The sequence below is a fragment of the Gouania willdenowi genome, chromosome 9 (assembly GCF_900634775.1).
Source record: "Gouania willdenowi chromosome 9, fGouWil2.1, whole genome shotgun sequence".
In the NCBI taxonomy this organism is placed as follows: Eukaryota; Metazoa; Chordata; class Actinopteri; order Blenniiformes; family Gobiesocidae; genus Gouania; species Gouania willdenowi.
Window position 1 is genome coordinate 33,470,728 of NC_041052.1, and position 14,468 is coordinate 33,485,195.

General features: G+C 38.5%; 1 protein-coding gene across 1 annotated transcript; it reads right to left on the minus strand.

The window, feature by feature from the left end:
* Nucleotides 1-89: 89 nt before the first annotated feature.
* On the minus strand, nt 90-14,457 carry riok2 (RIO kinase 2 (yeast)). Its single transcript, XM_028457445.1, has 10 exons — nt 14,255-14,457; nt 13,033-13,171; nt 11,241-11,357; nt 10,483-10,658; nt 10,321-10,409; nt 10,048-10,239; nt 9,863-9,955; nt 8,073-8,465; nt 5,675-5,774; nt 90-402 (listed from the first exon to the last, which is right to left on the minus strand). Exons 1-10 carry the CDS (start codon nt 14,318-14,320, stop codon nt 241-243), a joined length of 1,527 nt encoding a protein of 508 aa, XP_028313246.1. The 5' UTR covers nt 14,321-14,457; the 3' UTR covers nt 90-240.
* Between the last annotated feature and the right edge of the window lie 11 nt (nt 14,458-14,468).

Genomic DNA, 14,468 nt, shown 5'->3' on the forward strand with positions numbered 1-14,468 from the left:
GATAATTGAAAACACAATTGTAACTAAACAGTTGATTGGCAGCACGATGACTTTGCTAAAAAAATAAATAAAATACTCAACACAGAAGGTTTGACCATAATAAAATCAGTTTGTTATTAGTTGATTCCTTTGGTTTTTTCCACAATACAAATGTATTGTGGCATGTTTACAGCTCCTTTGACAGAACCACACAAGCTGCAGTGCAAAGTGTCAGTGTTTTTAAAACTGTGCAGCTCCCAGTTATCCCCAGAAGGAGGCGCTCTCCATGCTGGACTTGATGTTGTTCTGGTTCTCCCGTCTGGATTGGGTCACCAGGTTGGCCTCTCCTTTCTGCAGACGTCTCTTCTGCGCTGCCTTCTGCTGTTTGCTGAGTTGCCTCCGCACCTTCTGACGAACCACCTCCTGCAGCACAAACAACAACAATGATAGCAGCTTAAAGACAGATGGACACTCACGTAGTGCATGTCTAGACTCCAGACAAACCAGTCACAACACAAGAAATCACAGAATTAAGCAATGTTCTATAACAAGTGCAGTTTCTATGGAAAGCTGTTTGAGCATGTGATGAGTGTAACTCTTCAGCTTCACCTGCTGGACTAATCAGGGAGAGCTCTGATTAGTCCCAATTAGTGACTTGTAATGAAATAACTCTTACTTTGGCCCAGGGGCACTTACAAGCAATGCTTGGGATTTATAAAAAACAAACTTGGCGAGAATGTGCGCACCCCCTCGTCATCTCTGACCCTGCAGTATGCACAAAATCAGGACAAACAGGAAACGGACCCCAAAAGGAGAACGAAGAAATTAAAGACAGCTCTGGGAAATCGTTATATTTGTTATATTTGTGTGAAATAATTAAACCATAGACATTTCACAACACAAATCCTATGTGATGGATATATTTGCAAAAAATAAAGATAAAATTATATTGACGCACCAGGACGTGTGCGTGCCTACAAATACAGTTTATATCCACTAGTACAGTGCCCGTCGGAAGTATGTATTCATGTGGGAGCTTAAACAGAGTTGTCAATTATGGCCAAATGAGTATGTGTTTGAAGGTTGGATGTACAAAGAGGTGTACATACTCTGTAGTGTTATAAAGGGGTATATTTGCAGGTGCAAAGTAAAATAGCATGTGCAATTTCCCTGGTTTAATTCTATGGAACATGCACATGATAAATTGATAAATAAAGTTTGCATCAATGCTGCGGTTGAGGTAAAATCTGATAAAAAACATTAGCACAAATAAAACTTTATTTTGCATATAACATTTGTTAGTGCAGGGGTGCTTATCTTTTGTGTGTTTGTTTGTGAAAAGATATACAGAATAATGCAGAGAAAGTGACTGATCATGTACATGCATCACCACTATGCTGATTATAAATGGTAAATGGACTTGATTTTGTATAGCGCTTTATCACCACACTGAAGCAGTCTCAAAGCGCTTTACATATCAGCTCATTCACCCAATCACTCTCACATTCACACACCAGTGGGACAGGACTGCATGCAAGGCGCTAGTCGACCACTGGGAGCAACTTAGGGTTCAGTGTCTTGCCCAAGGACACTTAGACACATAGTCAGGTACTGGGATCGAACCCCCAACCTCTCGAGCAGAAGACGACCCACTACCACCTGGGCCACAGTCGCCCACAACATTATAAACAATATAGCACTCTGCTGGTGACAGAAAGAAAGAGAACTGCTAGTGTAATACAACAATACTCAAAAATCAATGCTATTTGACTGGTGAATAAACACTACACTCACGTATAGGATAGTCTTATCACCAGACCTCAACAACAGGGGAGCCTCTGCCCGGCCTGCACACTCGCAAGACAGACACACACGGATGTGTACGTTATAGTAGTAGTACACACGCACACGCACGCACGCCATTCTCATTCTGTCCGGTGTCATGTACTGAGTTCACATTGTACTGAGATTGTATATGCGCATTACCGAAAATTGAAATTTTGCTAAAAAAAAATTAATTCATTTTAAGTTTATTTTTGTTTTCAATGTGAACGGACACAAGTTTTATTTGTTTAGGGTTAGGGTTATAATCTCAGCAAGGAGGTAAACTCAGACCGGGACTCCGGGCTATCCCGCGTTGATTTAAAAATAAAACGTTTTGCAACAAAATCACTAAATAAGTCCAAAATAATAGATGCACACCATCGGCTGTTAAAGAAGTTTCAGGTCGATCAGACACTGCGTCAGAGAGATATGTGCCACACACGCTCCTTGTATTTATAGATGGATAATAATTGTAATTAAAATCACATGATCATTGCGCAAAACTGCTGATCAATTGGTTGCAACACCTGTAGCTGTTATAAAAAGGGACACACTCACAATGCGCAAAGACAAACAGTAGCTTATCTGCACAGCTGGAGGACGTGGCGCACAGAAGACTCTAGAGTAGGGCTGTCCAATTTGGGGCCCGCGGGCCAAAGTTTTACCCTCTACCTATATTTGAAATTGTTTTTTTTTTTGTTCCCCCTTTTCCAACAGTTTGAATGTATTTTTTGTTGCACTTCCTCCCCATCACCACAAATTGCTATTGTTTTACATTAGGAGTAGGGTGGCGCTGTTGAGCGCCCGTCAGCATAGGTATGTAGCATATGACCAGAGAGTGAGAGGTTGTTGGGGTCAGAACTTAGATGGAGTGCGTAAAGCAGTGGTACACAGATAACAGTTGTAAACACAAGTCCAACATTTTCTAGAAAAGGGAACTGCATTTGAGTTGCTTGTGCATCCCTTTTCTGTACATGTGGATGTCGTCAGTGAGGAGTTTCAAAAGGAACAGCTGGCTTTCTGTCTGATTCAGACCTCCATGGCAAGTTCAAAGAGCTCCCATTACAGGATTTCTACAGATGTGTTCCTGTACACAGGTATGCCATCATGCATAGGTGATGCTGTACCTCTTTGGCAGTGCGGTATATTGTATGTCTATGAGGAGGCTTTCAGTCTGTTGAATCTCAATTGTCAATCTACACTTTTAAAGTGTAAATTGAGACATTTACTGTCTGACTCTCACCTGCACGACATTCTCACTGTCATTAAGTAAGTTGGAGCCTGATATTGAGAGACTTTTAAAAACCAAGGACAGGCTTCATGTCTCCCACTAAAAGGCCTCTGAAAGTGCACTGAGGAGTGTGCCTAAAAATGGTTGTTCCCTGTAGTGATGGATGTAGCATTTTTACCTCATAGTCATTTTGTATTTCATATTTTTCCATGTACCAAATGTCTCTTTGTAAACAAGATTTTTTCCTAAAGCTGATGTTTAAAGGATTGTTTCAAGGCAGTGGAATTTAGTGTTTTCATTGTATAGGCGGGGTATGTTGTGTCCCATTTTGTTGAATTTATATTGCATGTCATCAAAATGACAACTAATGTCTTTGAAGACATCAGATGTTTCATATTTTTATGCCATGAAACAATAAAGAAAAGTGTTCTTAAATTTAAAAACTACTGTAAGTGTTTATTTTGTAAAGTGATGTTATTGGCATATTGATTTTCATGCACGGCAACATGAATGTTTAATTTTAGCCCGCAGCCATTCAATGAACAGAAATTGGGCACCCACGCTCTAGAGGGAGCAGATCTTCAGAAATCAGTGAGACATGTTAGAAGGACCGCGCCCGTGAGGATGAGGTGCTGTGGGAGGGCGAACGTGGTTCTGTGGAACCCCCGACCTCACTCAACCCAGCACCACCAACCCAGTTAACACTCTGGGACTGAAGAAAAATATAGTTTTACTTGAAAATAATCTATTGTAAACTTACGATCCAAAGGTGTTATAGTACATCTTCATTTTTATTCTTTGAAACAAGAGATGACTCTTTTCTGCTTTTGGTCTGTGAGAGTAAGCTCTGCCACTTTCAATCACCTGCTGCACAAATGCTCTTCTTAATACACCTTTTCGTCTTTGCTTTAATGTCTGAAAATTTCTTTTTCACCTCAGCCACAGTCCTGCCCTCTGAGGCAACGTTGTTCACAGCATCAGCCACATGCTTCCACTCCTCTGCCTTTTGCATTCGTGATGCGCACTTTGTCACCAAATTACACTGTCCTGTGTATCCACCCTAAACAATTCATATCTCCACCTCAAATTGAGTGAAATGTGTTTTATTTGCTTGTTTTCCCCCTTGGTCCATCGTGAAATTCGTATCAGTAAGTATTCATTAAGGCATCTATTCTCCGATGTGCGTAAGTCAGTATCCCAGATACGCACTCCAGAATCCGTGCATCATTTGTTAGTTTTTCATTATGTAACAAAAACATGAAAAAAAAAAAAAACAGTCATTATTTGATATTTGTTTCCAAACCCAAAATAAAAAAACGGAAAACGCCTTGTTTTTCAAATTTAAACTCTTTTGCTTCGGTACAGAAAACGAAAATCGAACACCTTTTTTCATTTTCTCTATAACCGATTGGCCAAAGTATGTGACCCGGAAGTGAAGCGTTACACATTCCGTGATATCTTTAGCTTTGCAACACTTAGGAGTCTCTAAATCCTCCGAAATGTCCATGAGGAGGTTCTGTGCCCAACACCAGCTAAAGCGAAAAGGACACATTTCGGATGCACAGTTGGAAGCAGCGATCTCCGATCTTGTCATGCCGAACTGCCGTTAGCGTCAGATGAGAGTACACTTCCGGGTCACGTACTTTGGCCAATCGGTAAAAGAGAAAATGAATTAAGGTGTTCGTTTTCTGTACCAAAGTAAAAGAGTTTGAATTTGAAAAACAAGACGTTTTCCGTTTTTTCATTGAGCGGCCCTGAAATGTGGGCATTCCCATTCTTTTTGTTTTCCATTCAAATCTGGCCTTATGCGCATTCCCTCGTCTGCTTAAGTTATTTTCTCCTTACTGACCTTGGAATAAGTGTAGCGCCCCGATAAGGTGAAACATTATAATGCACTAAAAGTTTGGACTTAGTTACAACTTAAGCCACATGGACTCATGATATTGCAGAAGAGTCTCCCAGAAATAAAACCAGGCTTTCCACACAAACAAACAATCTGTCATTAATATGAAGGAAAAAGAGATTTTAACTGTGGCTCAGGCAGAAAAATGTGTCCGATCTTCACCCTGCAGTAATCTGATCAAATCAACCTGTTACATCGTTTATCAACAAAGGTGTTTCAAATTAAAAGTGCGCTTTATCATCTTCACGAATTTCAATTACATTTACAAGAGTAAGGAAAACTCCTTGTTCCGTGATTTCTAAACTGGCCAAAAAAAGAAGACATCATGGCCCAGTCCGCCTCCTTTGCTTCAGACCTCCTTCATTCACAGACTACGCGCCTTTGGTCGATTTACGCAAGGTGGGCGTGTCAGGAATCTGGACCGGAGAATATACGCAGAAGAGAGGCGCATAATAAAATGCTTAAGTCCAGACCGGAGAATAGGGCCTTAAGGGCATTCACCTGATGTTTTATAAGCACCATAAGGGTGGAGAAAGGCGTTTTCTCACGTACGACAACCTTAAGAGTTGGTTGTGATTTAAAAATGGAAACAGGCGTAGAACATGCGTGCACCCTCTTCTATAAATCTAAACGTTTTTGCATCTGCATTTCCTATGTTTCAGCGTACGCCAGGTGAAGTGATCTTACCTATGCACATTTTTATAAATGAGGTCCCAGGTTTGTGTCGTTTTACTTACTGCTGGTATTGTAGCGCAGCTCCCAATGCTTCCCACTGTAGCCTCACTGTCTGTCCTCAGCCTTCTGTGTTCAGCAACATGTAGAAGACTGTCAGAGTCTCTAAAATAATAAAACACACACACAAGCTGTTAGTTTACAATATCCAAGCTTACCAGACAATAATTACAAATTAATTACAGCTGTTAGAATTTTTGTTTTTTACAAACCCTGCTAGATTTAATACAAATGAAAAACGGACAACTTTAATCACAGTGGGGCCACAAACATGTGATTGTATCTGATCTGAGGGTCACATGATCAAGTCATCTCAGCATTTAGAATAATAACCAATCTCAGCATTAATACAGGAGTGTTTTTTGTTGTCTTTTTGTATACAGTGGTATGAAAAAGTGTTGGCCCCTTCCTGATTTCTCACTTGTTTGCATGTTTTCCACACTTAAATGTTTCAGATCATTAGTCAAAGATAACACATTAGTCAAAGATAACACAAGTAAACACAAAATGCAGTCAAAGTGGCCTAGTCAAAGTCCTGACCTCAATCCTATTGAGATGCTGTGGCATGACCTTAAAAAAGAGGTTCATGCTCAAAAACCCTCCAATGTGGCTAAATTACAACAATTCTGCAAAGATGAGTGGGCCAAAATTTTTCCACAGCGTTGTAAAAGACTATCGCAAATGCTGGATTGCAGTAGTTGCTGCTAAGGAGGGCCCAACCAGTTATTAGGTTTAGGGGCAAACACTTTTTCACACACGGCCATGTAGCTTCGAATTTTTGTCTTCCTCATTAATAAAACCCTTCATTTAAAAACTGCATTTTGTGTTTGCTTGTGATATCTTTGACTAATATTTAAATTTGTTTGATCTGAAACATTTAATTGTGGTAAACCTGCAAAAAAGTAAGAGATCAGGATTAATCTGTATTTATCTTGCATTTGTTCAGTATTTTTAAAATTCATTTTGTAATTTTTCCCTCGTTATTTTCTTTGTCTTTGGAGTCATTTGGCATATTCTTGATGTTGTTTCGCATATTTGTGTATTTTCTGGAGTCTGTATATTTTCCTGTAATTTTGTGTATTTTTCGAGACTATGGCACACATAGCGAGTATTCGATCAAAGAAAAACAAAAATGGCAAATGAATGAGCAGGTGCAGAGGAGGATGAGGAGAAAGAAAAAGAGAAACCAATAATTTGTTTTGGCTTTTTGTGGTGCAGATTTTCTTTTAAACACAGACCATTTATGATATGAACTTTGTTCAAGATTTGACCAGAACCCGACAAAGCAAAAGTGAAACCAACAGGTCCAACAGACATTAGATATTTGTATCTGTGCCTGACCTGAAACCAACAATTAAAACCTCATATAAGTGACATTTACGTTTGTTTTAGTGGTAAGCCTGCTTTTATTAACAGACAACTGTTAATGTCAACGTCAAATCAGCGCATAGGGAAACAAATGCACGTCAAACACAGGTGCGCAGTGAGAGTGGCTCTATTTACATAATCCACGTATCAAACAAAGATAATTCATCTTCTTGTGAAGAAAATGGATTGATTCAATAGTGAACGCTTGTGTTTCAAGCCTGTCTTAATTCGTTCCCTCTCTGCTCTGAGGACAGCACGCTGCGCAGTGACAGCTGAAGTGCAACACATTGTTTTGGGAGCCAGCACTCACTCACATAGAGCTGTTGCTGAACAAAGAATCATGTTTAGGCATTAAATAAATTATATTTGGTATTTAATCTTTTTCACCAACATAAGTACATTTATACATACAGTTGGCAGCCCTCGTGTTTTTGTTGTAATTGTGTATTTTTGTTGTAATTTTGTGTTAGTTTTCCTTGTCATTTTGTGTGTTTTAAGAGTCAATTTGCATATTTTTACGGTTTTATAAATGTTTGTGTGTATTTTTTATATTTTGCTAATTTTTTGTGCATTTGTCTAGTATTTTAAATTCATTTTGTGACTTTACTCTTGTCATTTTGTATTTTTCTTGTTTTTGGAGTCATTTGGGATATTTTGTGTATTTTTCCTTCACTGTTGTTTTGGTGGATTCATTTAATGGGTTTTTGTAGTAGTTTTGCGTATTTTTGGAGTCATTTAGCATATTTTACTATTTTCTTGTTTTCGATATTTTCCTGTACTTCTGTGTATTTTTGTAGCTGTCCTGTGTGTTTTACGAGTGATTTTGTTGTCACATTGTCTGTGTGTTTGTTTTTGTGTCCGTTTTTCTTTGGAGTCATTTTGTGTGTTTTAGAGTAATTTTGCATATTGTCATAATTTTGTGTGTTTTCTGTCTGTCATTTTATGTTTTTTGAGTCATTTTGTTCATTTACTTTGGGACCCGCACAAAATTAAACAGAGCCCTGTCTGATACAGTGATTATCCATCTGTGATTACCTGAACGGTTTGAACTCTTTGTTGGAAGCAGAAAGCACCTCCAGCTCTAGACACTGATCTTCTGCTTTATTCAGCTCAGTTTCTTTCTCTCTTCCATCTGAACACACATTATCATCCTCTTCTGTCTTTCCATCACAATTCTCTTCACTTTGTTTTTCACAATCTGTATCCTTCAATTTCAACCCTTCCAGTTCTTGTATTGCGTGTTTATACTCCTCCATATCCAGACTGTGCTCTTCTGGTTCAGCTTCCTCGTCTGTCTCCTCTTCATCATCCTCTTCATCATCCTCTTCATCGTCCTCAGGCCCAGCCGGGTGGAGCAGTGCACCATCTCGCTCCATGTCTTTAGTGAAGCCGCTGGCCGACACCTCAATATCTAAAGAACAGGACCGCCTGCGAGAATTTAATGTAATGAAAAACAAGTCAGTAGTCAGAAAAAGTCTGACTAAAATAAAGATAACAGAAAAGATCAGACTAAAACAAAAATGACAGAAAAAGTCATACTAAAATTAAAAAAACAAAAAAAACAAAAGGTCAGACTAAAATAAAAACAGAAAAAGTTGAACAAAAAAAAAAAAAAAAATCAAACTAAAATAAAAAATAATAGAAAATGTCAGATTAAAATAAATATAAAACAAAGGGCCTGTACTACGAAGATAGATAATGATATCCTGGATTTATCTGTTAGCGGGCTTCACCTAACAAAACATTCTCAGTCAGACAGAAGCTGTCCTACAAATCTCGATTACAACTTGCCAAGTTGATTTCAGCCTGGCTACGTGCGCACTCTTGTGACAGAGGAGGAGATTAAATTGTCAGATCAATCACAGAGAAACTGTATCGAACAACTTTCGTCACAATTGAGGAATACTTCTTTAAAAATATGAAGAATTAATATCCAGAATTCAGACCAAAAACAACACTGTTGCTGCAGTAAAAGCAGCAAGGAATGAATGCAGGAATTGATGAGTGTTAATGCTTAAATTAGTGAGATGATAAACAGAAAATAATCTAACACTCTGATCAGTTTAACTTTCACCTTGGTCGTGGCTCTGATGCTGCGTTCATGCAGATCAGCCTAAATCATAAGGTGGAATATATTTATATTTTATATTATCTTACAGGACTGAGGCTCTTTGCATAACCTTAAAATACATGAATGAATGAATAAATATATTGGTCTGAAAGCGCCAGATGCATGCAGGCTTTATCAGCCGACTTAATTTACTTATTTTACTTTATCAGTCCATCAGATAAAAATCTGTGTATTTGCTATAGGATGCCATCAAATAAATGAAAGAATTGCATCAATGTCTAAATATTCTCTCTTTGTCAGCGACACATCAGATCCACACAGACGTGTTCACAATGATCCTCCTTTCATTGGACAGGTCCTTTTCTAAGAGAACTGAATGGTCAGGAGGCGGGACTTTAGAACAAAATCTGGTCTCGACCAGGTCAGGTTTCGAGCCTAAGTTGCCATGGAGATTTAGCTCTGTAAAACGTTAGCCAGCTTTGTAGTCCAGCACACACTGATCAAATCCTGGAAGTTAGCACGATAAGAGGTAATCTAGCTTCATAGTATAGGCCCAAAAAGTCAGACTAAATCGGAAAACAGAAAAGGTCAGACAGAAATAAAAGTCAGACGAAAATAATAACAAAGAGTTGAACTAACATTAAAATAACAGAAAAGATCAGACTAAAATAAAGTAACAAAAAAGGTTGGAGTTGGACTAAATGTAAAATACCAGAAAAGGTTGGCGTTAAACTAAAATTAAAATAACATGCACCTGATGTCTTTGTAGGTCGGATAAAGCTCACTTTCGTAGTTGAATCTCCTTGCAAAGAAATCCCTGATGCATTTGACATCTCGGTCAAAGTACCTACAGAGACAGGGAGGAGGCGTTAGCGTAACACAGGAAGTGGAAGATTTGTTGACTTTGTTCTATTTTAGTCTAAAGTTAGAGAAGCCCACCACTCAGCGTTGGGATGAGATGTTGAAACCATTTGAGGAAAGTCAATCATAGTGATGTGGTCCTGCTCATCCAACATCAGGTTGAACTCATTGAAGTCTCCGTGAATCAGGCCGTGATTGGCCAGTTTGATGATGAGCTCCATGAACTCGCTGTACAGCGCAGACGCATCCTTCAGCTTGTGCACCTGACACCTGAAACAATGTGGCCCGCACACACAAATGAGATGCAGGACTTCAGAAAAATAACCAATGTAGAGCAGTGTGATCACATACAATGGATGTCCGTTGATGAGCTCCATTACCACAGCGTGTCTGTTATAGTCCACGGGTTTAGGGACAGGAAAGCCTCGATCATACAGAGCCTGGGATACAGAAAGTAAAACCAAAAGTTTGTGGAGAATAGTTCATTGCCAAAGTAAATTTAATTTTTCACACCTTCATGTAGGCAAACTCTTTCATGGCAGAGAGACGGGAGAGATAGAGCCAAGACATGTTCTTCCTGTGTTTGTGATAGTCTCTCTTGTTCTTTAGGTTTCTGAAGGACGTTCGACCGAGTCGGTGCAGCTTGAGTGCGTACTGCTCTCCACTCGGGCTAGCCACAATGTATATATCTACACAGAAGGAGAGAAAAAACACCAAAAAAATTACAACTGTGGAACAACATTTAACAAGACATGGGACCGTACTAGCTGTATGCTTTGGATAGCTGGTCCATCATAGTTTGTAGAGTTGATTCACTGTGGGCCACCAGTGCTGCATTATCCACAATAAGAAAGGCCCTCAATATGCTTGTTTGTGTTTTGGTCCTGGTTCTGATTCGTGAGATATTGAACAGTGATCCATCAGTCCACCAATGAAGGTACACATCCCCTGGTGAGTCCTGGAAGGCGTATTGTAGCAGTGCTGCAAAGTAGATGCTGAAACTGGTCGGTGCGAGGACGCTACCCTGCTTGATTCTGCAGTTAATGTTGAAGCTGTCTGATTCTGAGCCATCAAACTGGATTGTGGCCTTCATGTCACCGTGGAAGAAAGCAATGAGTAGATTCAGCGTTGGTGAACATCCAATCTTGTCTAGCACAAAAGCAAAGTCCTGACCTGCTGACTGTGTCAAACACCTTTGTCAAGTTACCCATGTAACTCATTGGTAACCAGTGCAATGGAACAAAACATATTAAAATATTTTCTTTTCTCACCAGATTCTTTCCCCACGCCCATCTGATTTCCGACTGACAATATCACATCTCTGGAGCACAAAGTCTTCAGGGCCAAATAGTCATATCCTCCATAGTTCAGCCTGTAGCCTTGGACGCCTGAAACACACACACACACACACTTACAACATTGCATGCTTTAAAAGAGCATAGTGCAGGATCTAGAAATCAGACTCCATAGCGATACCACGGTGGTTAGGGTAACTGCAGCCATCAGCCAAGCTGCCGCGGGGGCACGCATGAACTATTTACAGCTGATACTAGAGACCAAACCCTGACGGGACCCGACGGCACCGGACAGGTCGGGTTTGGACAGATATTTAGAAATGGTGGTCGGGTTCGGTCACATAGTGTCTTCCTTTCCTGCTGCAACTGCTACAGCTTCAGTGCAGCTTAAAGTGATACAGTGATAGCAATGATCCGTTGGGCAAGGAGAATGGAGCAGACGACAATTTTAAAGAAATACACTGTTGAATAGGGGTGGGAACCTCATATGATACGCAATACAAAGCTCACGATAACTATTATCTACGATATGGACGATACCTGCGATTATCAATATATTGGTCAGATATCAATCTACGATAATCGATGATGTAACAAGAAGAAAAAAAAGATTAAGTGAAAAAATAAATTTTTTATTTTATATCTCTGAAAGACAATAAATTGAAAAAGTGTAATATGGACAGTGACACTATTTTAGTGTAAAATTTCTGTAAATAAGTGTCAACCAATAAAAATGAACCAATAGTGCTTTCTGTAAACAAAAAATAGGGTCATTTTTACCAGTGACACCATTATATCGCAATATTCCAGTAAACAAAATATTGGTTCCTTCAACAAACAGTGATCAAATTTCTGTGAAGACCTACCTGCACATTTTAGTGAAAAAGCAGAAAAGGTTTTGAAAAAAAAAATTGATACTTAGCGGGAGCATATCGATAATCGATTGTGCGGAAAAATATCGCGATATTTCGCCGTATCGAGATATCATCACACTCCTACCTCCAAACACGCGACAACTCCAAAACATAACATAAAAAGGTTTTGAAAAAAAAAATGTATATATATATTTTTAAATTGATCGATAATTGATCGTGCAAAGAAATAGAGATATCGTCACGCTCCTACTGTTGAAACGTTCCCAATAACATGGATTATGTAAATAGATCTAATGGGTCTCAATTGTGCACTGCGCCCGTTTGTTTCACTTTCGCTTGCTACCTGTGAGCTGATCTGATGTTGACATTAACAGCTGTTCGTTAATAAAATCAGTGCTTACCACTAATCCGAAAAAGTATGTCATTTCTTTAAGGACTCGGATGACAAAACCGATCCGATCCACACTCCAACTGTGACACGGTTATTTAATTACTCTCCGTTCATGTGACTGTTTACTGAAACAGTAGCTTAGTCCACTGTGCTTGTCTTCTTTCAGTCTCAAAGACGTCTTCTTCCCATTCTTCTTTATTTCCGGTATATTTCCAAGCAGTCGAGAACGCGCACCAGCGTCATTTGACGTCACGTCCGCAGAACTGCACAAAAAATTCACGCCCAGAACAGCAGTACAAAATGTATCGCACGATCTTTTCAAGGCAATAGGTAGAAATGTGTGTGGGCTCATTCTCTTTGGTTTAGAACGCTTCATCACCCATTAGCATAAAAAAAAAAACTGAAAATTGATGTTTATTTTTTCTCAAATCCTGCCGTATGCTCCTTTAATATTACAGATTGGGTCACAAATGTATTCTTTGTATTCTTGTAGCTTTCTTACTCTTGGAGCGTTCATAAACAACAAGTTTGTGTTTCACGAGCTCTCTGAGGATCTTGTTGCAGCCGCCATGCTTGAGACTGGCAATAGAAGACAGAAGACTGACAGGAACTATTTCATGATTCTTCATCCCCATCTCCACCTGTGCGACGAGATTTAGAGGAAAAAAATATATTTTATTATCAAGATTGGTGTTGAGCCAAGTAAGAAAAATCTAACACCATCGCACCTAAAGGACAAACATGTACGTACGGGAAACACATGTTTACAGAGTTAAATGACAGTATTATTCAGAAAAAAAGCAATGAGAACAACATTGTGTTTCTGCAACATTTAGATTGACATTTTAAAAATGTAATATGATTTCTGGTCTGTGCAGCACAAGTAGTTTTAAAGATCAATAAGAAAATATAAGTGTAAAACGGTAGTTAAATGTCAAACTATTTTTGACAAGTCAGAAAAATTAACGTGCTTTGTCTAATTCATTAAGAAGGCCAAAAAGTTTATAAACAGGTAAAAAAAAAAAAAAGACTATATTGTATGAACAGTATAATTATATTGTACAAATATGATATTCTATTGTACAAACAATATAAATATATTTTACAAACGTGATATAATATTGTTGGTGCAATATAACTATAATGTACGAAAAATATAGCACATTGTACTAACAAATTGTATGAACAGTGTAATTATATTGTACAAACGTGATATTATATTGCTTGTACAATATCAGCACATTGTTTGTACAATGTATTATGTTTGTACAATATAATTATAGTGTTCATACAATATATAGTGATCCAAAATATATATTTCCCCTGTGACAGCTCTATGCTTCTGTAAATAAAAATTAGATAAATTATTAAAAAGTAAAAACAGAGACCAAGACAATGTTTATAAATGCAAGAATATGGATTAAATATAAGCACAAATACGCATGCAAATATACAATCAGCAGTCGACAAACCACACTGTACAATCCAAAAAAGCTGTTGAGTTAAGTTGTGGGGTTGAGTTTGATGGCCACAAAATAAACAACAATTTAGTTTTGACACGTAAATAAATAATGTATAATGGAGACTATTGCTACGCCACCAACAAAATAACGTAGTCACGCTGTTTATACCTGATAATTAAAACTGAGAGCTACACTTTGCTGTTTGTAACATATTAGCAAAAACAAATGTATCATATGCTAACACGTGTAGCTGTTTCTTACCGCTGTAAGGACACGGAAGTCTTCGCGGCTTAAATATCTCAGCACCACAACATTCAACTTCCCCATTTTTCGATGCTGGCGCTCTAAGTCTATGTTTTCTCAAGCTTTTAAAATAAATCAAAGAATAACAGAGCTCCACGTGTCTCATAAACACACGTAATTGTCGGGACTTGAGGAATGGATAAAGATGGACCATGCGTCGCTTTATTTTTAC

Bases quoted from the DNA above. Each gene is read 5' to 3' on its own strand.
- riok2 (XM_028457445.1), bottom strand. From the start codon at position 14,320: ATGGGGAAGTTGAATGTTGTGGTGCTGAGATATTTAAGCCGCGAAGAC. The intron at 10,410-10,482 runs GTGTGAAAAATT...TCTGTATCCCAG, and splicing joins AAGAGTTTGCCTACATGAAG to GCTCTGTATGATCGAGGCTT. The intron at 10,240-10,320 runs GTATGTGATCAC...ACATTGTTTCAG, and splicing joins CTCATCAACGGACATCCATT to GTGTCAGGTGCACAAGCTGA.